The sequence below is a fragment of the Stegostoma tigrinum genome, chromosome 4 (assembly GCF_030684315.1).
Source record: "Stegostoma tigrinum isolate sSteTig4 chromosome 4, sSteTig4.hap1, whole genome shotgun sequence".
Lineage (NCBI taxonomy): Eukaryota > Metazoa > Chordata > Chondrichthyes > Orectolobiformes > Stegostomatidae > Stegostoma > Stegostoma tigrinum.
This window is the reverse complement of record NC_081357.1, coordinates 74,176,154-74,203,602: the sequence shown is the minus strand read 5'-3', so window position 1 is coordinate 74,203,602 and position 27,449 is coordinate 74,176,154. Positions and strand designations below refer to the sequence as shown.

General features: G+C 38.6%; 1 protein-coding gene across 3 annotated transcripts in view; it reads right to left on the bottom strand.

The window, feature by feature from the left end:
• LOC125452619 (intersectin-2-like) overlaps window positions 1-27,449 on the bottom strand; it is a 197,084-nt gene that overhangs the window by 89,299 nt on the left and 80,336 nt on the right. For all 3 annotated transcript variants that reach the window (XM_059645418.1, XM_059645419.1, XM_048531276.2), the window contains exons 5-16: window positions 24,571-24,734; window positions 22,864-23,064; window positions 19,767-19,863; window positions 14,630-14,766; window positions 13,956-14,019; window positions 11,613-11,750; window positions 9,854-9,945; window positions 8,654-8,916; window positions 7,597-7,746; window positions 3,058-3,198; window positions 2,559-2,646; window positions 1,051-1,190 (exon numbers count right to left, since the gene is read on the bottom strand). In XM_059645418.1, coding sequence (XP_059501401.1) covers window positions 1,051-1,190; window positions 2,559-2,646; window positions 3,058-3,198; window positions 7,597-7,746; window positions 8,654-8,916; window positions 9,854-9,945; window positions 11,613-11,750; window positions 13,956-14,019; window positions 14,630-14,766; window positions 19,767-19,863; window positions 22,864-23,064; window positions 24,571-24,734 — 1,675 coding nt within the window. The remainder of the gene's footprint in view (window positions 1-1,050; window positions 1,191-2,558; window positions 2,647-3,057; window positions 3,199-7,596; window positions 7,747-8,653; window positions 8,917-9,853; window positions 9,946-11,612; window positions 11,751-13,955; window positions 14,020-14,629; window positions 14,767-19,766; window positions 19,864-22,863; window positions 23,065-24,570; window positions 24,735-27,449) is intronic.

Genomic DNA, 27,449 nt, shown 5'->3' with positions numbered 1-27,449 from the left:
CTTGGAGACTTTGCAGCTTTTAAGTCTCAGCATCAGGTTCAATAATTTTAAGAGACTGATTCCATTCTTCAATGTTTTTCTTAAGTGTCTCCAGCAAGTTCTGAGTTTGTTTCAGATCTCCAGCATCTGCAAATTTTGTTTTATCTCATTATTACAATAGAACATTTGTTCATGGCTCCTTCAATAGGGCCTTTCAAAATGCTTGTCTCTACCATCTAGAACACAGTATCCAAAGTAAGGATCACAATCCTAAGTGAAATTTTGGAGTTGTGAGCTGCAAGGCAACAACTGCTGCAATGGGACCACAACAGAGTGAAAAGCTGCATGACAATTTTAACTCGTTGTAAACTTTTGTAATTGTGGGTTTAGCCTACATGATGAACCTGTAGGCCTGGCTCCTGTTGCAGGATTAAAAAAGAGTTTTGGAAGCCCTGACCTTGAATGTAAAAGGTGACAGATGCATAGTGTCAGCACTACCTGTAATTTCTCCTCTAAATAACATATCATCATGATTTGGAATGATATCATGATGTCTTCACTGTTGCTGTGAAGAAAGGTCAGGACTGCCTACCTAAAAATACTGTGAGCTACACCACATGACTGATGCAGTTCAGAAGGTAGCTCACAACCACCTTCTCTAGGACTGCTGGAGTGAGCAATAAATGCTGGCCTAGCCAGCGATGCCCACATCCTGTGAAAGAATTTTAACAAGCTGGCCCAGTGGGTGACTGATATCAGTACAGACGGCAGAGTCACTGGATCATTCAATGAAGTCTCCCACATTCAGTACCGACTCTGGCAAGTCAGTTGATCTCAGTTAGGAATACTAAAATTGATTGCAGTACCCCTGCCCTGGGAGATAAAGAAACTAAATTAAGCAATATTCCAAGTTCTGATTGCAAACCAGATTGAACTTGACAACACAAGAGGGAAATATTTGCTCAAAAGGGTTAGCCAGTTTAAAGTCAATAAATGGAACTAAAATTCAGAAGAAACAGAGCAACATTTTTTCAGCTTATATAAATGTCGATGATATCGTTTACACATTACCTGTAGTTGAGAGTTAAAAGCATCCATTTCAGAAAGTTTGTTGGCTGTCTGTTTCTCTAGCTCATTCAGTTGTTGTCGAAGTCGTTCACAAGAATCTTTTCTTTCTGCATGATTCCGATTCAACAGTGCGATACTCGTAGCTGAAGAACATAAATTTCATGCAATCTACAGAGCTTGAAGAATATAAATTAGTTTTGTTTCAAATGTCTAAGATTCAGTGAGTAGCCGCTGTTAAGCTTAAAGAAGGGGATGGCAATGTTATGGTTTTGTCACAAGACCAATAACACAAGAGGGCCAAGCTATTGCGATGAGAAAAAAATCTGCTAACATGAAATAGCAAATTAGGTAAGAGATGTAGTGGCAGACATTTAAGGGTATTTTTCAGAATACGCAATTGATAACTTTCAATAAAAAAGAATATTTTCCAAGAGTAGTCTCACCTAAAGTGGTTAACTTAAAAAGTTAAAGATTTATCAAACTTGCAGAAAGAGAACGTAATTGTGCAGGCAATGTTAGGTCAGAACATTGGACACGGTACAGAAAGCAGCAAAGAATGACTGAAAATTTAATAAAGAGTTGAAAATTAGAGTATGTGAGAAAGCTAGCCGGAAATATGTTAAAAAAAAAACCAGAACTAAGAGTTTTAAAAATTTTTAAAAAGCAAAAGTTAACAAAATGAGAATTGGTCCTATCAGCTCTGCAAATTCCTCCTCACTAACATCTTTAACTTATCTCGTGGCTCTCCAAAGCTTGCCCACCATATAAGAGGCACAAGCCAGAAGTGTGACGAATATTCGCCATGCCTGGATGAGCGCAGTTTCACAACACTTCAGACCAACATCAGCATCAAGGACAAAAGGTTCACTTAGCTGGCACACCATCCATAATCTTGAACATTCACTCTCTCCTTCACCAGCACACAATAGCAGCATATACAAGATGAAGCAATTCATCAAGGATCCTTTGACAGCACCTTCCAAATGCCATTTACTACCTAGAAGGACAAACGTAGCAGTTGCATGGGAACACCACGATCTGCGACTTTCCCTCCAAGCAATCCTGATATTACTGCTCTTTCACTGTCTTTGTGTTAAAACTTGGAAATGCCTTTCTAAGAGCACAGCAGGTACATCTTCACCAAAAGGACTGAAGTAGCTCAAGAAGGCAGCTCACTACTCATTCTCCAAGCAATTACCGATGAGAAAATTTGCCTTACCAATGATGCTCAAATCCCATGAAAGAACAAAAGAAAGATGTCTTTCACCCCCTCCTGCCATACAAGCATGAGATGTAGTATCAGCAGTAACAACTGATATCCAGAGAGGCATCATTTACAGCAAGTACGTGATCTTCGGTTTGCTGTTGTTAATAAACCAAATGGGGTTCATCCATGCTGACCCATAACTACTTGAGTATCCATTCTGCCCATGCAACAAACAGGCACAAACTCAATAATACATTAAGTACAAGGAGAATGAAAAGTTATTTGTAGAATGCAAGGTACTCACTGTAAGCAGAGCAAGGCTGAATTTGTTTCATTTGGTCACCCAGTGCTTGCTTTTCAGGAATTAATTGATTCAATGTTTTCTGAAATTCCTGCAACACACACAATTGAGGAACAGTTTTCAGCCTCTTTTCAAGAAATGGAGAAACAGAATTTTATTAACATGTTTAAATTTGGGTGCAATTCAGAATTAGTTGATGGTGTGAAATTATCTAAACAAATTAGTATGGAGTTATTCAAAGTTGTACATCGCTGCACCACTGTGTCTTCATTTTAAACTATACATTAAAATAGCACAAAACTTAAATCAGTCTGTCCCGAAAAGGAAGTTCTCAGTTTGAAAGATTTAAAGTTGTTGGCCTTAGTCACATTTGATGAATTAATTGATTTTTCTTGACTAAGTATGGTGCTTTGGCAATACTTCTTTTAAACGGAGGCAAATCAGGTTAGAAAAGAGAGAGAGAGAGAGAGAGAGCGCGAGAGACGGAGGGAGGGGCCACTACCTTGAGTTGTTGTTGTAAATGGTTCACTTCTATTCGTCTCTGGTCGTGTTTCTGATTTACGAGATCCAGTTCATTTTTTTGAACTTCCTTTCTGCTTCGGACTTCTTGAACTCTGCTGGTGACATTTTGCTGTTTCTCACTCTGAGAGGGGATTATAGTTATGGTTACATTTAGGAGATAAAAATGAAAATGTTTACTTTACTGAGCCAACGAACAGTTACAACTGCATCACAGTCTCCCTCTTATGGGGGAGAAGTACAGCCAACTCGGAAATAAGGTACTGGATCACACTGCCACAATCCTACATATCAATACATCGGATGTTTGCACAGTTCATTTTGTAGATTTAGCTCAGAGGGCTGACATTGTCTTTTCCATGAAATGATCAGTTCTATCTACTCACAAGTTGGTTAATCTTGATTGGATGTATTAACAAGCGGCAATTTTATGACAGTGCCATACAGCATAGAAAACCTTTCAGCTCATCGCATCTATGCCAACCAACAAACACCAAACAATACTAAATCCCACCAATCCCACTTTCCTGCACTTATAGACTCAACGGTAGAGATCCTCAAAAATGGTTATAATAGGTGCAAAAAAAAAAGTATCACAGACTCATACATTTATTTTGAGATGGTTAATTCAAATTTGAAAAACATTATTTGTTTTGAAAAATTCTTTCAACCTTAAAACTTTTTATTAAATTCATGGGCTGAGGACATCGCTGGCTAGGCAGCATTTATTGCCCATCCCTAATTGCTCAGAGGGCAGTTAAGAGTCAACACATTGATGTTGGTCTGGAGTCACTTGTAGGCCAGACCAGGTAAAGATGGCAGTTTCCTTCTCTAAAGGACATTAGTAAACCAGATGGGTTTTTCTAACAATCGAAAATGGATTCACTGTCATCAGTAGATTCTGAAAGTAGGCAAAGTTTTCACTGAGGAAGGGTCACCGGACCCAAAACATTAACTCTGTTTTTACTTTCACAGATGCTGCCAGCCCTGCTGAGCTTTTCCAGCAACTTTGTTTTTGTTCCCGGTTTTCACTTGCGATGTTGGAATTCATGAGTTTAGTAACTATAACGTGACACTATGTTGCTCACTAACTTCTTTAAAGCTTCTCAGCTTAGCTGAGATTACTAACTCGCTCAACATTTATATATTAATTCCAGTTTATTTGACAGGGATTAATTATGTTCAGTTGATGTCAGCAAAATCTGTAAGCACTGTATACTTTTCAGATATCTGTTATTAGTGAGATACAGGGGTTCTGCTATAACGTAATAATTGTTTCCTCGTGCAACAGTGCATTATAGGAAATTATGATATAGAAATAACAGCGCCAATGGGTAAAGCAGGGAAAGGAGTAGACCACCAAAAAAAATGTAACTCAAAAATCGCTCAAATATCACTCAAAAGCCTAACACAAAAGGTAGCACAGTTTGAATAAATGTTTTATTTCATTATTAGGTATGAATTCAAGTAAATTAACACCTTATCTTGAGAACAAAATGTCAAGATAACTTGATGGGGAAGGAGGTTTTGAGGGGCTGAGGGTTGTCATCATCATCTTTATCACCACTTTCAGGTACAGATGTGGTTGCAGGGTTAGGGCGAAAAATAGTTCATCCAGAAGTGGAAGGCTGTAGTGCATTGTAATCTGACTGTTTCTTGGGGGTTGGCTTTATGAAGACATCCAGTTTTTACTGCTTTGCCCTTTTTCTTCTTCCATGAAGAAGTTGTTCATAGGGTGCCAAATAAGATGTTATTCCACGAACAGCCACCTTGCTATGTTCTGCATTGTAATTGTTGTCCTCTAAGAGGTACAACTGCTTCTGAATTTCCCTTAGGAAATAAGACAAAACAGAAGTGGAAAGCTCACGTGATGCTGCACCCTGGCCTTCATCTTCTTCATCTCCAGTTTTCACTTCCTCCTCAGTGACAAATTGTTGTCGATCCGCTGTAGAAAGAGGTCTTCACAATGGGACTCGAGCAGCTCTTCGACTCTCACATCTTCAAATCCAACTTGTTTTGCAAGATCAACACAATCTTCTTTGATCCTTCGGAGCTCCTCTGACAGATCAATGGTTTTACAATCGTGAAAAAAATCTGGGAGAAGCTTCCACCAAACCGCATGCAAGCAGTCTTTACTGACATCATCCCAAGCTTACATGATAATGTCAACTGATATTAAAGCTCTTCCAAAATTGAAGGACACTGTCCTTATCCCCATCAGTGGCTGCAATCAACCTGTTAAAATGTGAGCCTTAAATAATAAGCTTTAAAAGCTGATATTGCACCTTGGGGTCAAACAGCACTTTGCTTTCAGAAAGCTCAGCAATGATGGGAGGATAACTTCGCGCATTATCCAGGATGGGGAGAATCTTGAAATCTACTTTTTTTTTAAAATTCAAAAACATCTTCCAAAATATCAACACGAAAGATCAGAAGAAATGTGCCCAAAAAGCCAACCTTTTTTGCTTGATCTAAAGTAGGCGCTTCAAGTAGACTAAAGGTAACCTTTCAAGGCTTGCAGGTTGGCAGCGTGTTACACCACCGCAGGCTTAAACTTTAAGTCTCCACTAGCATTGACACCCAGCAACACAGTTATATGATCTTTTGCCACCTTAAAGCCTGGAGCATGTGCTTCATTCATAGAAATGTAAATTATCGATGGCATTTGCTTCCAGTATAAACCTGTCTCATCCAAACTGAAAATTTGGTCTAAGTTGTAGCCTTCTTTGTCAATTAATTGTCTTTTATTATGGGAGGAAATGCCATTGCATGCTCCTCATCTGCACTGGCAGCTTTGCCACATAACTTGACATTATGAAAAACTTAAAGGTTCTAAAAACTGACAAGCCAGCCACTGCTAGCACTAAAGGCAGTCACATCGGCAGGACTTTTAGCTTTTTTGATAAATTGAGAAGGCTTTCTCTCATATGGTGAGAAGGGTGGTCCCCATATTGCTTTTTCATTTGACCTTCTATCCACACACTTAGAAGCCACTCCATCTCAAGTTCATTTGTCCATAACCTCACAGATTTGCTAGCACTCAGACTTGTTCCAGCAATACAGCTTGCTTTAATCTTTTCTGTATTGTCTCTAATGGTGCGCAAGGTAGACTCCTTTATTCCTGTTAGGCAAACTATGTCACATATTCTCCCATTACACTCAAGACACTTTATAACATCTAGCTCCTCTTCCAGTGCTATAGCCTTTTATCAATTTTCACCACCCGCAATTTTACCACCAGGACAGTTCTTACTAACATTTTTGCCTCTTTGTCCTTGCAGTTAGCAGGTAACTCAGCAGAATTTGCAGAAAACAAAAAACAGAGTTTTGTACTCTCACAGAAAGCACTATGATAGTGTGATGTTGACACAGAGACTTTTAGCACTAGCCTGTTGAGCTTGCACAGGACAAAGCCTGCAAAGCTCATGTGATGTTGACACGCACCAACGAAACCACATCACAGCCAACACAAGTTCACGTTTTAGAAGTAATGTTCCCCTATTTGTCCAAAGCGTTATAGTCAATTCATGTTGCGAGAACATGCGTCATGGCAAAACCATGTACACAGAAGGTCTTGTGTTTAAAACAGCATTTCAGTCAGTTAAATTACAATAAACTAAAAATTTTAAAAAGACCGCCATGAAATTTTCAATGGAACATGCTGCATTCAGTTTTAGCAAAATCTGTTATTATTCAGAAAATGAAGATTTGATAAAATGAGGAGGATCTCAGGCAAATCTAATAAGCATTCATTCTTGAACAGAGTTTACATTAATATCCATTGGACTGTTCAGTTTCTTTCACAATTCTTCTGGATTTTAAAAAAAAACTAAGTTCTCAAAATGTTTCTTGATCTAGTTAGAAAATACTCAGAATTGACTGAAAACCAACTTCACCGCTGTGATTTTTGAAAAGTAGGTGAACTCAAAGCCTATAATCAACCACACGTTGCTGCGGCTGTGTTTTTGCAGAGCTGTAAGTGCTGTAAAGGGTGCTGCCCTTTCGTTATGTTCTTTCCATTAGTTCCTGTACATACAGATATTGAACACTGCAATGCAAAGAATTAGTAGCTGAATGTCTGTACAGGTGTGGCTGTGGGTGGGTGTGCATGCATGTGTGCGTGTGCTGGGGGTACAGGTTGAAGCATAATCCACCAAAACTGTTGAAGCACTGATTTAGCAAATCTCATCTAGTATCCAATCAGCCAGAAACAATTTTTTGTATCTGTGGAAGAAGCCATGCTGGTTGTAATGGTTACAAATAGGATAGGTAGGATGAATTGGAAGAAGTCAGGAAATAATATAAATCAAAAATTACTTAGATTTTCCTAGTAATGAATCCAGATGTCTTGGATGTCCTGGGCAAAGTTAATACAGGAAATTCATACAGTGAGGAATAGAAGCCACATCCATAATCTCAATTTTAATTGTTTAGATGAAAAATAGACCCGATGGCATAAAGACAGAACAGGTGTTATTGTTAAGTGTAAGCCATACTTTTCAAGGCCTGCACATCTACTTACTAATGCCTCTAGTTCAAGTTCCAGACTTTTTTTCTTGGCCTTTAACTGGACAATCTCATCTTGTTCCCGGTTTCGTTGATTTAGGAGTTCTTGTCGTCGAATCCGCTCCCACTCGAGCTGACGCTGACGTTCAAGTTCCTGCTTAGCTGCCTAAAGGTGCACAACAAAAGCAAATATAGCTATAAGAACACTAATTTCCTTTAGGAACTCAAAATTTACAAATTCTACTTTCAAGGAAAAAGAGCAAACACTCAAAACCACACCACCCAAAAAAATATTAATAACCATTTCAAAGTTGAGCATAAGTGCATGCCCGATGGCATTACTATTAGCACTGCTTGAGACATCACAGCATAAGTCCCATCACTATTGAGCGTATACTGCCAGGTTGATACCAGTCAAAGCTATTTCTGGTACATTCGTAAATTCTTGAATGTTGACAACAAATACGTATGCCTCACACCAGTTCTAAGAAATTCATCTGTCCTACTTTACACATTACCAGCACCTGGTGAAGTAAATCTATACCTACTTCTACTATTTAACGGTTAACAATGAATTGCCTCAAGCAATCCCATGATGTATACATCTATGTGCAGATAAAGAAAGCATTTTTGATTCTTGTAAGCAGCAGCAAAGCATCATGTGAATGGACTGTATAACTACTGGTAATAGTGAGTTATTACAGCTCACCTAATGAATTGGCTTTCTTGGTTTGCGCATCATAAACCGACAATCAAATTCAGAATTAAATTGTTTGGCATACGATTGTCTCCCCTCCATTTCTCATACAAATCTGCAGGTGATCTCTGCCAACGTTGTATAAGCCAGATGTTAGAAGGCACTGGTCAGCAACTTGGGGTGACTGTACTGAAATCCAATCCCATCTCTCCCCAGTGTTGTGACTGGAGATCCTGCCCTGTGTAAAATCTCAATCTGACTTCAAAGCACAGCATATTGAAGCTGGAAAGTCTAGGAAATTATTTCAACCCACAACCACCACACTCAGAATCTGGGAAATGCACTTTTTTCCATCAATAAAATCTTTATTACAAACCTCTCGTTTTTCAATTTCTTTCCTCCTTTGCTCCTCCTTTTGTCTTTCCAACTCACGTTGCTTCTCCAATCGTTTCTCCAGATCAAGTTGTTTTTTCCGTTCCTGCTCTTGTAGCTCACGCTCCTTTCTCTCCTGTTCCTCCCTGGCCCGCTGTGCTCTTCGATCAGCCTCTCGTTGTTGCTGCTCTAGAAGGGTCTGACGCCTGCGCTCCAGCTCTACATTGCCTTTTTCATAGTTAGCTTTTCTTTTATCCTCAAAAGTGACTGCAAATATCAATTGATACTAATTTTTAAAAATATTAAGGATGAATACAATCTCAAGCACCTAATCGAAAAATGGTTCAAAGCCTTTGTTTGGACTTTTGCTAGCTATTTTACTGTTGACTACTTATCATGTTGGTGCTTCCCAAATTTTCCCCTTGTGTGATCCCATTTCAGTGCTTCCGACTTCATGTGACTCCACAGTGAAACTTCTGGTCATCTCACTGATTTCTTCACAATTAACACATCAGCAAGAACTATCAGAAAGCCCTGACTTGACTGCTCTTGTAAATGTTTTGAACACACACACTACTAATAGAAGTGCTACAAAAGAAAAACATTGGCACAATTTTAACCTTGACCATTGCAACACTTGTTATAAACTAATTTAATCAATTGACAAGCAGTAAAGGGAGAATTCAAGTCAAGTCACATGAAGTGAGATGTAATGCAATTTAACAATGTGCAATTAACTCTTGCCAGACTGAAAAAAGTTATACATTTTATCCAAAGTAAAGCAACCGCACGCAAAAACATGGTTATGACACAAAAAAACTAACCAGACTGGTTACAACACAAATTTTTGAACAGAAGGCTCGAAAATCTTCCTGCACCTTGCACTAGCACAGTACTTTATGGTTAAGATTACAACAATGCTATTTGCTGTGTGTTTGATAATGCGCACGTTTCGTGCTATGTGCACTTGAGTAGCATTACTTAGGATATGTTAGCAACAAAGGCTCTTTGCCACATTGTATTGTTATAGACCATAAACAAACAGGACCACATTCTGTGACGGCTTATTCAAACATAACGAGGGTTAAACTTTCACTGTTATAATTCCGACAAGATGAAAAGAGAAATTATAACACACTTTACTATTAATAATATTCAACATATTCATGAAAGAAATAAGACACAGTCAGTCTAGTTAACCAACCAGGTGATTTTTTCTGAGCTTCTTGGAGTTCCTGTGTAACATCCTGATGCTGAGTTGGGGCTCCATTTATTCCATCACCCCATTTGCTTGTTCTGGAGAAAAGAAAAACAAAATTACAACCATTTCCAATTTATGTTTTTATAGGATTACAAACATTTTCTACATTGCTGGCAAGGGCTGATCTAACGATCAGTTGGGTTATAAATATCACTATGATCCACATAAACAAAGAATTAAATTCTTTAAAAATTGAGTTTTTGTTCTCAACTAGGCAAAGGGCTCCACCATTAAAAATGGCTGCCACACGGCAGTGGCACCACTGGCATAGAGCTGTCCTTTATTTTCAACATGCGTGAGAATCAAAAATAAATACTGTGTTAAAATATTGTAATTCATATCACTGACCCTATAATTACTGGAAACATTCATGCCAGCAAGTGGCACAATTGTGTACTAATGTCAGATCCCTCTGATTTACATACTGGGTCTGGGTCTATTATGTAGCTAGACAGAAAACAATATCAACACACAAGCTTTATTTTAACTGAAAACAATTTATGAATGCAGCAGAACTTGAAATATCTTAATATGTAGATTCTGCCGTAAATACATATTTTCGTAAAACATCTGGGCATTTTCAGATTCCTTTGGCGCTCCACCTAGCAGTGGCCTTGGTTGCAAGCACAACTTTATAAAAGTTGAAGCTAAATGCAGAAAGGACAAAGAAGACTGAGTACTCACTTTTCGAACAGGCATTTTTGGGTTGGTTCACTCTAAATGGGTTATTGCCCATTTGTGGCTTCATAATGTTTTTAAAACAGTGTGAAATGCATAATATGTTCATTAACATCTAAAGGTGAAAATATTTTAGCATCTTTGTCAGAACTGCCTTCTAAGGTTTTGTTATTCTTCCTGAAGCTATTCATTAAAATAGATAAAGCATAGAAGAATTTCCCTAAGGAAGAGTCACTCGACCCAAGATGTTAACTCTAATTTCTCTCCATTGTCACTGCCAGACCTGCTGAGCTTTTCCAGCAATTTCTGTTTTTGTGACAGGTAACTTCTTGCCCACCTGTCAGCATGGGGCTTAGGACAGAAACTGGAACAACAGTAATGTATTTTTCTCTTATAAAGATAGAACTCAGTACTATAGGTGGTTATTATATGAGCACATTCAAAAAGGATTCAGTTCACAAATTAACATGTTAGGTATTAAATTCCTAATCAAATTAATTTAGCCCAGTACAGTTACTTTGAAGCTGTATATTACCTGTAGTTGGACAGTTAAATTATATGTCATCTTCCAAAGCATATCACTTGTTTTAAAAGATAGACTTACAAGTGGTTCTAACATGCTGAAAAATTAACTACGCATCAAGTGTTTTCCTGAAAGGAGGAGGATGTATGTTTACTCAAAGAAAATAAATTCAAATGCTTTCAGAACTCATCTCCCTCCAATCAGCTAAATCTAACTTGTCAACATTTTTGTGGAGATTTCTCCGAGAGAAAATTTTAAGTCATGACAATGCTATGTCCAACTGTAAATTACCTACGAGTGACTTTTTCCAGCAGTCAGCTTGAGCTAGATTTTCAAGGTGACTCATAAGACAACGGATCTTTGGGTGAAATGCAGAGATTGTTCACACTCATGCAGCTCTAACCTACTAAACATGAGGCGGATATCATGGGAAATAATATGAAGGAAAATTAAAATGTAAGCACGGTTTCACTATGTTAGAAAAAGACAAAATTGACTCACCTAAAAGGTGGTGGTGTCAGTTCTGGAGGAAGTGAGAGAGGAAGAGGTAGACCAGACTTGGCCATTTCAATTAAGTACATTGCTAAAATAAACTCTTCTGCTTTGAGCTTTCCATCCTGATCAATATCTGCCAGGTTCCTGTAATTCATCAATGTGACAGATGAAGGGCCTTAGCGTGATATTTTTTGTTGGCTTTCTGAACAACAGAGTATTTTCGCTGAACACATGGTTAAGATTATTTTAAAGGATAAGATAAAGGAAAACTGTCAAAGGTCACAGCTAAAGCAATAGTTTGTATGAAGGCTGTTGGTTTTGCCAGGATTTTGCAATGCACAATGATGGGTAGCCATTATTTAGCACTCCACCTCCAAGTGGTGCACACCAGCTGCAAGTCCCAGGAACAACTCTATTCTACTGTAGATTATGGCTTTGCCAAAACAGCTTTTGCCCTAATATCAGACATAGTTCTTTGAATCATTCAACAAAACCTAATAACATCCAGAACTTGTTCATCACTTCTGCCTTTGGGTTGTCAGACTATTCATCCAATATCCAATCTTGGACGAACCACAATTATCTGTGGTTAAACGTTTGAAAGACGGAAGAGATAGTCTATAATCCTATAGCATCAGCTGTGTAACCTCATGAATCATTTCAAGAACCACCCACAGCCCCCAGCAATTGTCACCATTTGTTTGCTACCCCAGCATTCCATACGGCCCCTAGCTTTGAATTCCAAGCTTATTATAAAGACTGGACGAACTATTTCCACTTCTATGCCATTAAAGCCTCTGTGACTACCAACACACCTGTCAATTAAACCCTTACTTATTCCTTTGTTACCACAGTCTTCCTTTCTCTTTCATGGAATTTGGCAGTCCCTAGCAAGGCTTACACCCCTTAAACTCAGTGGTTTTTTTAGGTAATTTCAGAGGGCAGTTATGAGCCAATCACATTACAGTGTGTCTGGAGTCTCACGTAGGCTGGACCAGGTGATGACAGCATATTTTCTTTTCCAAAGGAAATGCACGAACCACATGCGCTTTTATGTCAATTGACAATGGTTTCCTGGTCAACATCAGACAGTTTGTTTGAAGTTTAGATTTTTGTTTAAACTTCTATTCTGGATCTCTGGATTACTAGGCCAGTGACAATACTATTATGCCTCCCTAAATTCCCATGTTCTCCTGGGTAATGACCATTGTCCACCTTTCAAGTCAATTCAAATCAGCTTGTTCAAAATACTGCTGACCCTATTCTATCCCAGAGGACACATCAACCTTGACCTTCTTGCCGACAATGACCCTGGCCTTCCAGCAACTGAAAATCTGGATGTGAGTTTGCTTGCTGAGCTGGAAGGTTCATTTTCAGACGTTTCGTCACCATTCTAGGTACCATCAGTGAGCCTCCAACGAAGCACTGGTGTTATGTCCCGCTTTCTATTTATCTGGTTAGGTTTCCTTGGGTTGGTGATGTCATTTCCTGCATTGGTGATGTTCACCAACCCAAGGAAACCTAACCAGATAATAGAAAGCGGGACATAACACCAGCGCTTCGTCGGAGACTCACTGATGATGTTACCTAGAATGGTGACGAAACATCTGAAAACGAACCTTCCAGCTCAGCGAGCAAACTCACATCCAGAACCTCAACCTGAGCTATAAATCTTCTCAAAACTCGCTAGCAACTGAAAATTTTCATCCTCATATCCATATGTTTTCCAAACTTTATCTCCTATGCCATCTTCCAGTATTTGTTTTCCGCCATATTTGACCCTTTCTGTATCCATGCTGCCTACTCTACAATTGGTGGCACATCTTTCAGCTTCAGAATCCCACACCCACTTCCCACTCCTGCACAACATAGCCTTTGAAATGACTCCTTCTGAACACAATTACATTTAATTACATCTCTGTGAACAAAGAAAACTATTCAAAGGTACTTTGCTGTGTTATACGTAGCCTGCTGTTTTCTGTTCGAAGCCTCCATAAAACTCCTCTCTTTATTAATGCTTTTAGTGCCACCCCAACTGCTACAACATCCTTTTCATCTCCAGCACTCAATCTTAAGCACCACAAGTTGTTTTACCTAACAAGCAATACATATTAAAAACAAATGACTGTAGCTTTACCCAACAGATTTTTCTCATACTTCTTCAATCAGATTGCTATTTATGACACAAAACGTAACAAGGTTTTAAGCAGCACCAACAGGAAACATACTGTGCAAAATCCTGCAATATTCAACAACTCGTGCTTTGAATTAAATCTGAAAGTCAATTAATTGGACAGTGTCAACAAGTGGAAGTTTCTGACCATAAGGTCATCTATAAGGAGAACTCACCATATGGTAGCTAGTTGGTTGTGAGACAAATTGGACTGTACAAGAGCATTTCTAGCTTGGGGTCCTGAAAACAAATCCAAATCATTAGCAGGCTAGCATATAGTACTTGTAACAGCCAGAGGCATTGTCCTTCATTCAGTACAGCCTTGTTAACTATGTTACATAAATGTTGCCTGTTCTGATTAAAACATTTCAATTAGCAAGGTATTTGTAGCAATTAAAAAAATAAATAAAGTACTTCAACTATTACTGCCCATTCATATTTAGCAGAACCTGGACAGGTCATTATTTGCCTTGTCCCAACCACATAAAAGTTTAGCAAACAGGAAACAGTGCCCTGAATCCAAATGTTTATGTTAGTCTGAATAATGGGGCATTGAAAATCAGGAGGGATTGTGTGTGTGTCTGGGCTGAGTTTTAAATATCCCCTAAAACTAATGTCCCTTTAATGCAAACATTTATACTTTTAAACACATGTATATTCTCATTAAATTAGAATGGAAATTGTCTTGTCACAGAGCGCATCTTCAATGGAGACAATTCTTCCTATGATATTCCCAATACATGAGTTGGATTGTGATGAGTGAGATTCTAATGTGGAATGTTCAAACGAAATCAAGTCTGTGTTAAAGAAAAAAAGCTTAATCAATGATAAATATATATTTTTAACTGACCCGAGAGGTAGCCACTCATGGATTTATCAAGGCTATTGAACAACTGTCGATATTTGAGCCTTGCAGACTGAGGAACTCCCCAGTCAGAGGAACTCACTTTTGGTGACGCGAGAGAAGTATTAGATGATGATGAACTGCTACAAGAAAGGAAAACAGAAAGAACAAAAGTTAATCATTGGAAATTTCAGTCACAGTTTCAAAGCAATCGACCTCACATTATTTACATGAAAATTACAACTTCGGCATTTGTTCTTGAAAATACGAAATAAAAAACAAAAGAACTGTGCTTGCTGCAAATCAGAAACAAAAGCAGAAGTTGCTGGAAAAGCCCAGCAGGTCTGGCAGCATCTGTTAAGAAAAATAAAATCAGAGTTAATGTTTTGGGTCTAGTGACCCCTCCTCAAAATTGATGGTCGCTGGGAAAACGTTGGTTTATATGCAGAAAATGGGGAGGGGTATGGGGTAGGGAGTAAACAGTAGGGAATAAACAAAGAGAGAAAACAGCAGTTGGATAGACAAAGGAGTTGCTAACAATCTGGCTAGGAAGGTGAATAGCTGCTAATAGGTTAGTGACTAACAATAGGTAATATGTAATGGCAGGCTGCGAGATAACAGGCCTGGTGGGTGGGATACAGGCTAGGACATGGGAGAGTTTAGGCCCTAAAGTTATTGAACTCGTTATTGAGTCTGAAGGGCTGCACAGTCCCCAAACAGAAAATAAGGTGTTGTCCTTCCAGCTTGCGTTGAGCTTCACTGAACACTGCAGTAAGCCAGAGACAGAGGTGTTGGCCACAGAACAGTGGTGTGGTGAAGTGGCAGGTAACAGGTAGCTTAGGGTCTTTGCTGCAAGCAGAACATAGATGTTCTGTGAAGCGGTCACCCAGTCTATGCTTTGTTTCCCCAGTGTAGAGCAGACCATATTGTGAACAGAGAATGCAGTCGACTAGATTCTGGGAAACGTAGGTGAAGTATCGCTTCACCTGGAAGGTATATTTGGGCCCTTAGATAGGTGTGAGGGAGGAGATAAATAAGCATTTGTTATCACATCATCTGCCATTACGCACTACCTATTGTTGGCAACTTACAGTCCCCATTAACAGCAACTTACCCTCCCAGCCAGATCGCTATCAACTCCTTTGTCTATCCAACTGCTCTTCTCTCTCTTCAATCTCTGATTGTTTACTCCCTACTCCATCCTCCTCCCTATTTTCTGCATACAAACCAACATTTTCCCAGCTAGCATCAGCTCAGAAGAAGTATCACTGGACCTGAAAAGTTAACCCTAACTTTTTCTTCACAGATGCTGCCAGATCTGCTGAGCTTTTCCAGCAACTTCTGCTTTTGTCCCTGAAAATACAAAGTATTAAAGTTCATGGTTGTACATTGCATCAGCACAAGATGTAAAAATTACTGTGGACCAAATCTTGTCCACTCTGTCAGAATGGCAGAGCAATTTTTGGGTTGGGAATCTGGACTCCTAATGGGTGGAATTTGACAACAGTATACTTCATTTACATTTGGGCACGTAAGGGGTTACAATGGCCCTCCAATGATTGTCAAAATGCCTATCATTGCTCACAAGAAAGGGATTGTTTTTTCAGGAAGTAGCAAAATGTCAGCAGTGACTTGTTACATATGGCTGAAGCACTGGATTCCAATATACTGAGAGCTAGATCTTTGTCAACAGTCTTTGAGTTTGGGTTCTTGCTTCCTTTCAGTTGGATCTTGAAATACATCCTATCAGTCTTGTGGAAGGGCATGAGATGGAGGAGAAAACTGCTGTCGGAGCTTCTTTTCACATTTGCTCATGGGGTGTGAGCCTCATAGAAATGTCAGTATAAGTTGCCCATACCCAATTACCTTGTGAGCCACATTCTTGTACTGTACAGTCCTGTAGTCTTGTTAGTAAAGTAGTAACATAATTCTGACCCAGAGACAACTAAACAATTGCAGCGTAGCTCCTAGTTAGAATGAGGTGCAATTTGGAGGGGAACCAGGTAGTGTTCTGCCCGGTGTCCTTCTAGCTGGTAAATGGTATAGATTTAGATGCTCCTGCCAAAGGAAATTTGACAACATTCTACAAGGCATCATGTACACTGCTGTTGCGTAAGGTGGTTGCTGGGCATCAAGGTCTTTAGGGTATTGCTGTTTCATCAATGATCCTCTCTCCATCATAGTTAGAAATAGGAATGCTTGCCGATAACTACACATCTTTCAGTGCCATTCATAACTCCTCAGGTGCTGAAGCATACTTGTCCCCTTGTAAAACACCCAGGCTTAGGCTGATAAGTGGTAGGCAGCAAGCAAGCCATTGACATGCCAGGCAATGACCATCTCCAAGAGGAGAGAATCTAACCATCACTGGTTATATTCAATAGTATTATTGAATCTTACACAATTGATATCCCAGCATTCAACCACCTCAACTCCAGTATCTTACTGGGTTGTCAAATTCAACTATAACTATAACAATAACAATGCAAAACTTAACACAGCACTAGCAAACAGCAGTTCTTAGAGGACCATTTTCAACAATTCTGTCAGTCTTTCATGTCAAAAAATTGCATTTTAAAAAAGCTCATTGACAGAAGTTTAAACAGCTATATGCTACCATTTCAAAAAGCAGACTTATGCACTTGTTTGAAATATTCCTCTTCACTGTTGTAACAAATATTACCTACTATTTAAAACTGTGGACAAAAGGAACATTATACAAGTGTGTTAACATGTTCATGAATCTATTAATGAACTATTACAAGTGTGTTTGTTTAGCCAATAATGACAACTTTTTCAATTGTGGCATACTATCAACACTGACAAAAGAGTTATATTCTGAAATGAGGATATTTTACATCCAGATGTAGTCAATATAAAGATTAAAGAACAATCTTCATTCAGCTGCTGGTGAGCCTTCAAAAACAAGACACTTTATAAACAAAATCAGGGTTTGGCATTCTGCATTTGCCAAATGTGTCAACACAATTGAGGTGTCAAATTCTACATGGCTCTGTGAATGCCAAGAGGCTGGGGCTGAATCACCAAGTTCTCCCTATTTTCTCTATGCTCTCTCTTTCAAAGATTAACTGAAATTCCTTACAATAATTAACTGGGAAATGCCTATGTTGCAGTATTAGGCAACTGATTTTAAAAAGCAAAACACAATCATGTTTCATTAATCAACCTATTAATTATTGGGCGAAATAGACAATCTTCTATTTTAAATGAAAAAGGAATTGCAAAGGAGGGTCCAAGTGGACTGAAAAATCACAAACCTGATACCACTGTTAAAAAAGGGAGTCAGGCAAAAGACAGAAAAAATTACAGGCCAATTAGCCTAACCTCAGTCGTGGGTAAGATTTTGGAGTCCACTGTAAAGGATGAACTTTCTGAATATTTGGAAGTATATGGTAAAATAGAGCAAAGTCAGCATGATTTCATCAAGGGGAGGTCATGCTGACAAATCTGCTAGAATCTTTTGAGGAAGTAAAGAACATGGTAGACCAAGGAGAGCCTATGGATGTTATCTACCTGGACTTCAAGGTGGTCTTTGATAAGGTGGCACACAGGAGGCTGCTGAGTAAGATAAGGGTTCATGGTGTTAGAGGCAAGATGCTAGCATGGATAGTAGATTGGTTGTCTGGCAGAAAGCAGAGAGTGGGGATAAAGGGGTCTTTCTCAGGATGGCAGCTAGCAACTAGTGATGTTCCACAAGGGTCAGTGTCGGGACCACAACTTTTCACTTTATACATTAATGATCTAGATGAAGGAACTGAGGGCATTCTGGTTAAGTTTGCAGATGATACAAAGATAGGTGGAGGGACAGGAAGTATTAGGGTGGCAGGGATGCTGCAGAAGGGTTTGGACAGGTTAGGACAAATTGACCAATGGAGTACAATGTGGGAAAGTGTGAGATTATGCACTTTGGTAAGAAGAATAAAAGCATGGATTATTTTCTAAATGGGGAGAAAATTCGCAAGTCCGAAGTGCAAAGAGACTTGGGAGTTCTTGATTACCTCAAGGTAAACTTGCAGGTTGACTCAGTAATCAGGAAGGCAAATGTAATGTTGGCATTTATTTTGAGAGGACTTGAATATAAAAGCAGGGATGTACTACAGAGGCTGATAAGGCTCTGGTCAGGCAACATTTGGAGTATTGTGTGCAGTTTTGGGCCCCATATCACACTCATGTTGTACTGGCTCTGGAGTGGGTTCAGAGGAGATTCAGGAGAATAGTCCCAGGAATGAAAAGCTTAACATGAGGAACATTTGAGAACTCCGGGACTATACTCATTAGAAGGATGAGGGGGGCGTGGTATCTAACTGAAACTTGCAGAAAATTAAATGGCCTGGACAGACTGGATGTTGGGAAGATGTTTCCACTGGTAGGAGAGACTAGGACCCAAGGGCACAGCTTTAGAGTAAAGGGAAGACCTATTAGAACGGAGATAAGGAGAAACTTCTTCAGCCTGAGAGTGGTCAGTCTATGGAATTCACTGCTACAGAAGGCTGTAGAGGCCAGGTCATTGAGGACATTTAAGACTGAAATGGATAGGTTCTTGATTACGAGGGGACCAAGGGTTACAGGGAGAAAGTGGGAGAATGGGGTTGAGGAACTTATCAGCTATGACTGAATGGTGGAGCAGACTCAATGGGCTGAATAGCCTAATTTCTGCTTCTATGTCTTATGGATCTTAAAAAATAATAAAACCTGTTGTGTTTACCATATTATGGCAATACTTATCCAGTGGGGCAAGATCAAATTATAAATTTGCAATAATTTCATTAACTGTTTCCCTTGGCACTTTTCAAAACGTACATGTTTTCTATCATGTGGCAGATAGGAGAAGGATTTTCTGACAGCTTGTCAAGTAAGAATAAATAATCACAAGATGTTTATCTGGATTATTGGAAACAATATATAAATCTATTAAATTTCTGATCAAAAATGTTGCTTTGCTCCTGACTGATTCAACAGTTTCAGCAGGAAATAGAACGTCTACTTAGGTAATGTTTACGTTAACTCAGAACAGGACGGGTTTGTTTTAGTCAGATGATTAAATTTGTAACACATATCTCCTCAGTGTAATGCATCCAAATTGGACTGAGCAATACCATATAAAAATAAGTTCTGCTTGTACCTGCTGGAGCCAAGATCAATCAATGACTGAGCCTTCTGCAGGCCAGTGCCTCCAAATCCTGCTAAAGGCTGCCTCAGAGGTCCAGAATTGGGGAGTGCTAAAAAAAAAATAAACACCATGACATGAGAAACAAAGTTCAGGACGGAGATGCAATAATAGGTTCCTTCCACATTACATAATTTACTTCAAAACTTCCCTCCATACACCAGAATTTGATGTTCATTACTCTATCAAGGGCAAAGGAACACATCTGAAAAAGCAGCTGGTAGGTGAAACCTACTCTTTTAGGTAAGAAGGGGCAGTGTGGAGGCAGGTCAAAATTATGAATCAATGTGCAACTCATTGGAATTTAGAAAATGAGAGGTGATTTCATTGAAACATAAGAGTCTTAAAAGGGTTTGTTAGGCTAAATACGAAGATGTTTTCTTAAACCAGAGGGAATAGTCTCAGAAAAAAAGGGATGCCAATTTAAGACTGGGATGAAGAAGAATTTCTTCTCACAAAGCTGAGTATCTTTGGCACTCCTTGCCATTGATAGCTGTGGGGTACAATCCTCACATATATTTAAGGCTGAGATAGATAGATTCTTTATCAATAAAGGAAATCAAGTGTTATAGAGAAAGGGCAGAAAAGTGGATGTGAAGCATGTTGGATTAGTCATGATCCTATTCAATATTGAAGCATGCTTGAGGGGCTGAACAGCCGTCTCCTGTTCCTATTTGTTTCAGTCTTACAATTGTGCCTCTGTATTGTTTGACTCAAATACTTTCACAACTAGTTCGTTAAATGAAAAAAAAGTGTCTTCCTTACAAATAATGTTTAGTGGTTAGCCTTAAAAACAACCTAAGTACTGCTGTACTTCCAGCCGACACGGGTCTTGAAAAACATCCAACTTTAAGCAGTGGTTTCAGTTAAATAGAACAGTAACTATTATGTCCGTTAGAAAGCTGTAACTGCACATTAACTTTCAGCTATTGTGTGGAGACACTTCAACTACAAAATATGCTCTACTGTCAAAGGAGAGGTGTGTATCACTGCATGTTAAAACAATACCAAAACTGGCAAAGTTCAGATCAAACTATCCAGCTTCCTGCCCACAGCCTGTCCATTAGCAAACATGCTAAATGGAGCTTAGAATGGAAACCAACTATTTGGATCGATTTGCTGGAGAAAACTTGAATTTTCAGCAAGGGTGCTGAAACTATAAAATCCAGAAAAAGGAACATGATAAAGGAGGGAGCATAGAAAGAGGGAATGTTTGGAGATGAAGACCTTATTTCGTTAAAAAACCTCCAACCCATATTATTACAGAACTGTATTCTGCCTTAATGTCAAGTATGGATTTTGGTTATTAACAGGAATTTATAATTTTTATATTAACATTAGCTAACTAATGTTACTAATTCCGTCACAGATACTAAAATTGAGAATGACAGGCAGTGAATAAAATACAAGGCTGAGTTGCATTATGACGCATTTACCTTGGAGACAGTCACAAATAAATTAATGAGTTAATTAGCAAAACATTAACTGATGAGAAATAAATTCATTTTCAGTTAACTGAGTATTTGTAATGATTAATGAAAAGGCAAATAAAAGTATATAATACTGGAAGTACTCAAAGATCTGGCTACATCTGTGGAAATAGAAAGAGATAATGCTTCAAATTCTCTCACCTAACCCTCTAAAGCCCCAAAGAATCCTTATGGGTGAAGCCGCAAATTACATGTACTCCCTTCAATTTATCAATATATGTTTGGTGCTCACACTGTGGTCTCCTCTACGCTACAAAATTGAAACGCAGATTGGGAGATCAGTCTGTGGAACATCCCTGGTTAGTCCGCAAGCAAAACCTCAAGATTCTGCAGACCGTCTGTATTAATTCTCCAAACTTCTCTCATGCAACAAAGTTCAATACAGACTCAAGGAACAGCATCTCATCTACTGATTAGGCATTTCATAGCCTTCTGAAGTCAAAGCAGGCATAATTTCAGAATATAATCTCTGCTCTGATCACCACTGCCCTTCATCAATTTTGTGTCGTTTTCCTTGCAGGCATCAGTCCTAATTTTTTCTTGTAACAGTTCATATTCTGCCATTTACATCATCTTTGGAGTCATCGTTTCATTCTTTAACTGTCCTACTACTATTTTCTATCTATTCTGCCTAACCATCTCTTTTGTCACTTTAATGTCTTCCGCCCCATCCATCACAGGCTTTTGTTTTTCTTTCACACTTTCCAATTTTACTGACTTGAAAGTTATTATTTTTCTAATCTCCCCTTGTTCTGATTAAAGGTCATGCCTGAAAGGTTAACTTTATTTCTTGTGCCACATATGTTGCTAGACTAGCTGAGTGTGCCACCATTTTCTGTTCTTTTTTCAGAATTCCAGAATCTACAGAATTTTACTTCATTAAAATGTCAAAGCTGCCTTAATATAGCAGAACATCAAGCACTTAAGTTACAATTAAAATATGAATGTTTTAAATCTGAGAAATAGAAATGCTGGTAAAGAACATCAAGTCTAATAAAAGGGTCACACTCAAAACATTAATCAATCTTTCATTTTCAGATGCTTATTGATCATGCTATGCATTTTCAGCATCATACATCAATGCTTCTTTGAGTCCTGCTGCAAAAAGAGGGATGAATTATATGTTCAAGGTAAGCTATATTTTATTTCAAAGTAAGCTACATCTTATTTCAAAGTAATAGCCAGCTTGCAACAACGACATTTCATTGTTGTTAATGACCCAGGACGGGCCTATCAGCTGTAGGCAGTCCTATTCAATTCACATCCAACTGATGCAATGAGAATTCCTCATCTCTCATCTTGGATATGTTGGACTGGGACATGTTTGAAACAGAAAACTGAATACTTCCAATAGTTAGCACAACCACCTATGTTTTTAAAACAGGGCATCACTTATTACAACATATGAAACAATGAAGAGCTCTATTTCATTTGCTGGAAATAAAAATTTGAAAGAAGAAAATCTATGATGGACAAGTAGGAGAAAACAAAGACTACAAGGAATGTTCAGTTTAAAAAAACCAAGTCTGAAGTTATAAATCAAATCGGCTTATATTACTTACTTGCAGAACTCTGTGCAGACATTGGAGGTATAAGAATAGATGTACCATTTGGCAATGCTGATGTACTAACAGCAGGAAGCAGGGGAACTGACATACCCAAAGGTGGCATTGTTGTCCCTGAGGTCAATGATGATGTGGGAGCCAAGGAAGCAAATGAAGGCATGTTTGGTGGGACTGATAGATTTGGCATACTTCCCATCCCTGTTTTGGAATTTAAACATGAACAATTTGTAATTCAGCATTGTGGACAATTCTTCCGAATACTCCCCATTTCACGTAATTAAGCAGAAAATGATACATTTAACACCAAATAGTTAACAATTTTCAAAGTTAACATTAGGAATTCAAGAACAAAATGTTGTTTTTATTAGTACCAAGCAGAATATCCCAACACGCTTCATAAGAACGTTTTCAAGTAAAATTTGACACCAAGCAAGCTACCCCAATAGGGATATAGTAAAGACAGGTGGCGAAAAGAAACATCTTAAAGGAGGGCAGAAGTCAAAAGGTGAAGACTTAATCATCTAATTTTATACTTTAGGGCCAAGAGGGTAAAGGCACAAATACCAATAATTTGGTGAACAAAGTCTGGGATGCTCAAGACCAGAGTTGGGAAACTCAAAACTCTTGAAGGGTTGTAGAGCAGAAGGCCAGGCTACCAAGGGATTTACATAGAACACAGAACATAGAACAGTACAGCACAATCCAGGCCCTTTGGCCCCATGATGCTGCGTCGAACTTTTACCCTAAACCTAAGGTCAATCTAACCTCCACCCCTGCCTTATACTATCATTCACATGCCTATCTAATAGATTTGAAGACTGTTTTAAATTTGTGGAATTTCTACACAAGGAAGCAATAAAAGTTTGTGAGAACAGAGATGATGACGAGCTGTTCCAAACTGCACAGCTGAATTATACAAGCAGAGGAGGGTGAAAGATTGAAGGCCTGCCAGGTGACTATTAGAATACTTTATCTAGAGGTAAAAACAAAAGCACGGAAATGTGTTTTAATACAAAATAGGCAGAGGCAGATGACAGTTCAGCGGTGGTAACAGGGCGCGGATGGGTTTACAAATTTGGGATCATTGTGAATGCTGAGGTTGCAAATCTCTTCTGGTTCAGCTTCAGATAACAAATCAGACAGTGATTAGCTCACTGCTCATGAATGGTGCTCATATTGGAGATAGCAGACAACAGTTTGGTCTTCTCAATATAAAAACTAGAGGAACGTTAAGCACTTGGATCATTCAGATTTTGTACAATATCCACTAAAACTATTCTGAAGTCCCATGCGAATTACTGGATTTAGGCACTCTTTGGAGAAGCACATTAAAATATGTAACATTAAACAGCAGTACTCACGATTACCGAAAGTATGATTAATTACATTAAAAATATGTAACAAGTGTGAAAATAAGGGCAGAATTTAAACTTTTGGGTTATGGGTTATGAATTGCATCCGTATAGCCTTGTTCAATTACACTCGTGCTACCCCACTTCACTTTAAAACTGCATTCATCTCAATTTTCAATGCACATTGCTACAGGCAAGATTAAGAAAGCACAAATATGTATTGCCTCAAAGTCACCTTTATTAAACCAATTACAATAAACGCAGTTTGCATAATGATTTAAGATATTATATGAGGACCAAGTACAGTACATTAAGTAGTCCACTCTACATTTATTAGGAGGATTTTATTTACCAAATCGTGCAGAGCCCAAGGGTGAAGGGATTGGTGGGTGTTTCATAACAGTTGGAAGTGTCTTCGGCATTAGGTGACCTTGAAGGGTCATCTTGATTAGTTTCATTGCTATGGAAAATTCTTGCTGGTCCATCTTTCCGTCCTTGTTCAGGTCTGCCAGGGTCCTATGGAGAAGGGAAGAAAAAAAAATTGACAACTTACATTGCAGAGACTTTCGAATCCTTATTCCAATGGAGGCGAAGGATGATATAAAACAGTAGCTTGCTCCAGTCACGTCTGAATATCAGTGGCAGTGGGAAAAATGACGTGAAGATCAGACATGGTGGGATCAAGCGTAAGGTTTCCTTGGATAAGCAGAGTACCCTTTTGGAGAGGTACGGTGCCCTTTTCAATATCATTGCAGGATATAAAGGTACCCTTTTTGAGTGGGCATGAATGCACATTAGGAGTACAAAAATCTACTGTAGCTTAAAGGAGAAAAGGAGGTATAAAGTTGGAGAGGTTGAAGAACAAAACTCCGTAGTATGAAGCATAGGCACCTGAAGGCACGATTGCAGACGTTGGCACAAAGTGTCAACATAGAAAGTCAAAATGTTTTGGGGAATACTGCAACAATCAGGTTACAGCTAACGATAGGCAAGGTCTTAAAGAGATTTAAACATGAAGATCAGAGTTTTAAATTTGAGATACTGGAAGGGAAGAAATCAATGCACATCAGAGAAGGGTAATGAGGAACATGATTTTGTCTGGAGCTGAATACTAACATTTCGGCTTCTAAAATGAGCTGAAGTTTACAGAAAGAGGAGTAAATGAAATCATAATTAGGAAACATTTTATTCAAATCTGGAAATGATAGAAGAATAGATAAGAATTTAAACAAAGCAAATTGTATCAGCAATAGTAGTGGGCACTTATTGAAGTGAACAATAGCAGATTTTATGGTAAACACGATATGGGTTTCAAAAAAATCAGGTCAAAGGGCACTGAAATTGCAAACAGACTGGTTTAAACTGACACTATGGTTGGGGAGATGAAATTAATTGTTGGAAATGTTGCAGAAATTGTGGGCCAAAGACAACAACCTTGAATTTCTTAATGTTTAATTAGTAAATGAAACTCTTCCATGATCCAGTGTGTACTGTGATTGCAGGGATACTAGGGGTCTGGGAGAAATATAAAGATAGTGTCAGTTGTCATCAACATACATGTTGAAGTTGCCTCTAAGTTTGTAGCTAACATGAGCAACGTTCACGAGAAAGATGGAGGAACAGATCAAATCTTTGAGCAATAGATAAAACATTGTGGGGTACAAAGAGAAATCTTTGCTGGAAGGACTCGCGCCATGATTGGATTCAGAGCAGAATAAAGCAAAGCCAGTTTTAGTGAACTGGATAATACACAACAAATATCATTTTAAGAAAAAAATTTTTTAATGTTCTGCTTCAGTGCAGTGGCAGGGAAGGAAACTTAACTGAAAAGATTAAAATAAGGAGCTGCAGTAAAGATGGGCACATTTTTTGAGCACGTTTTGGCTTCCAACTTAGAAAAGCAAAGTAAGTTGCAGTTGACCAACAATTTGCAGGGTTGAGGGGTCAAGAGGCAATGGCGGCAATGTTGAACATGAAGACAATACCTTATAACGGAAACCTTCTATTCTGTACTGACATCATCATACAAGCATGGATGCCAGGAATGAAAATTAGATGAGTAATACTTCAATGGGAACAGAGCTTTATACTGGTCATTGATAAGTTGAGCTCAGAGACAGGAGGAGGGGGAAGATGTGAAGAAACACATGAAATTCCAGAGCAGGAAGGATTTAGATTTAACTTGATGGGCAAAGCTAAGAGCAGAGTCCATAATACATCAATTCAATTGTGTGATAAGTAAGTTCTTGTGCTTCTCTGACTTGTAAGATGTAAGGGGAAGGAACGTTTAGGGAGTTATGCACAGTGAGGTCTCTATTGTGAGTGAAAATTTACTATAGGGGCCTTGATAGTGGCCTGTGACAGAGTTTGAAGAAGCTATGGTATTTTGGATGAGTAAAATGTTGGCAAAATTCACATCCTACAGGCATACTTAGATGAACTGATCGACAGTAGAAGAGGATAGTGCAGTTGGAATGGGTGTTCTGCAAGCTGCAGCTAATCTTGCTCTGAGGGACTCTCTGGAGTTGCCAGGAGAAGCTGAGAGTAGCAATGAGCTTATCCAAGCAGGACTTCAGCTTCAAAAGGGCAGAAAGAGAGTTGGAAGGCAAACGGCTAGTGATGGGTTGGGTCAAGATTTTGGGAGACAAACTATCCAAAAAAAGAGGGGACAGGAAAGAAGTAACTGGACAACAGAGAAAGGAGGCAACAGGAAAATATGGCCAAATAAAGAATGAGCGTGTAATGTAAGAAAGCAGGTGTCATGTTTATACAGTGTGGAATAATCCCTAAAAATGAAAGGTACCAAGTTATAATGCACCTGTAACTGTATTAAAAGAACATCGTTCCAAGCATAAGCCCAGTTTAAGAAATGTTAATATAACAAATCTGCAATGATAATTTCTTTCATAAATTTTTTAAGTTATTCACTATAGCAAATGCTTGAAAACGTTACACATAAACTTTATTTTGTGAATATATTTCAACATCGTCCTCTGTTCGGTTACAATAGTCTGTGCAAAATACAGTGCCAAGTATTTGTTGAAATGATTTGATAATTTATCATCAGGCATTATTGTTTGCTTACCATTATTTTATAACTCCCATTAACCTTTAGAAAGCACCATTAACTTAGTGAAAATAAAAACCTTCCAGTGCTCCACAGGCATATTGCCAGATACAATACCATATAAAGAGATATTAATACAGATGACCAAAAGTGTGCTAGAAGAA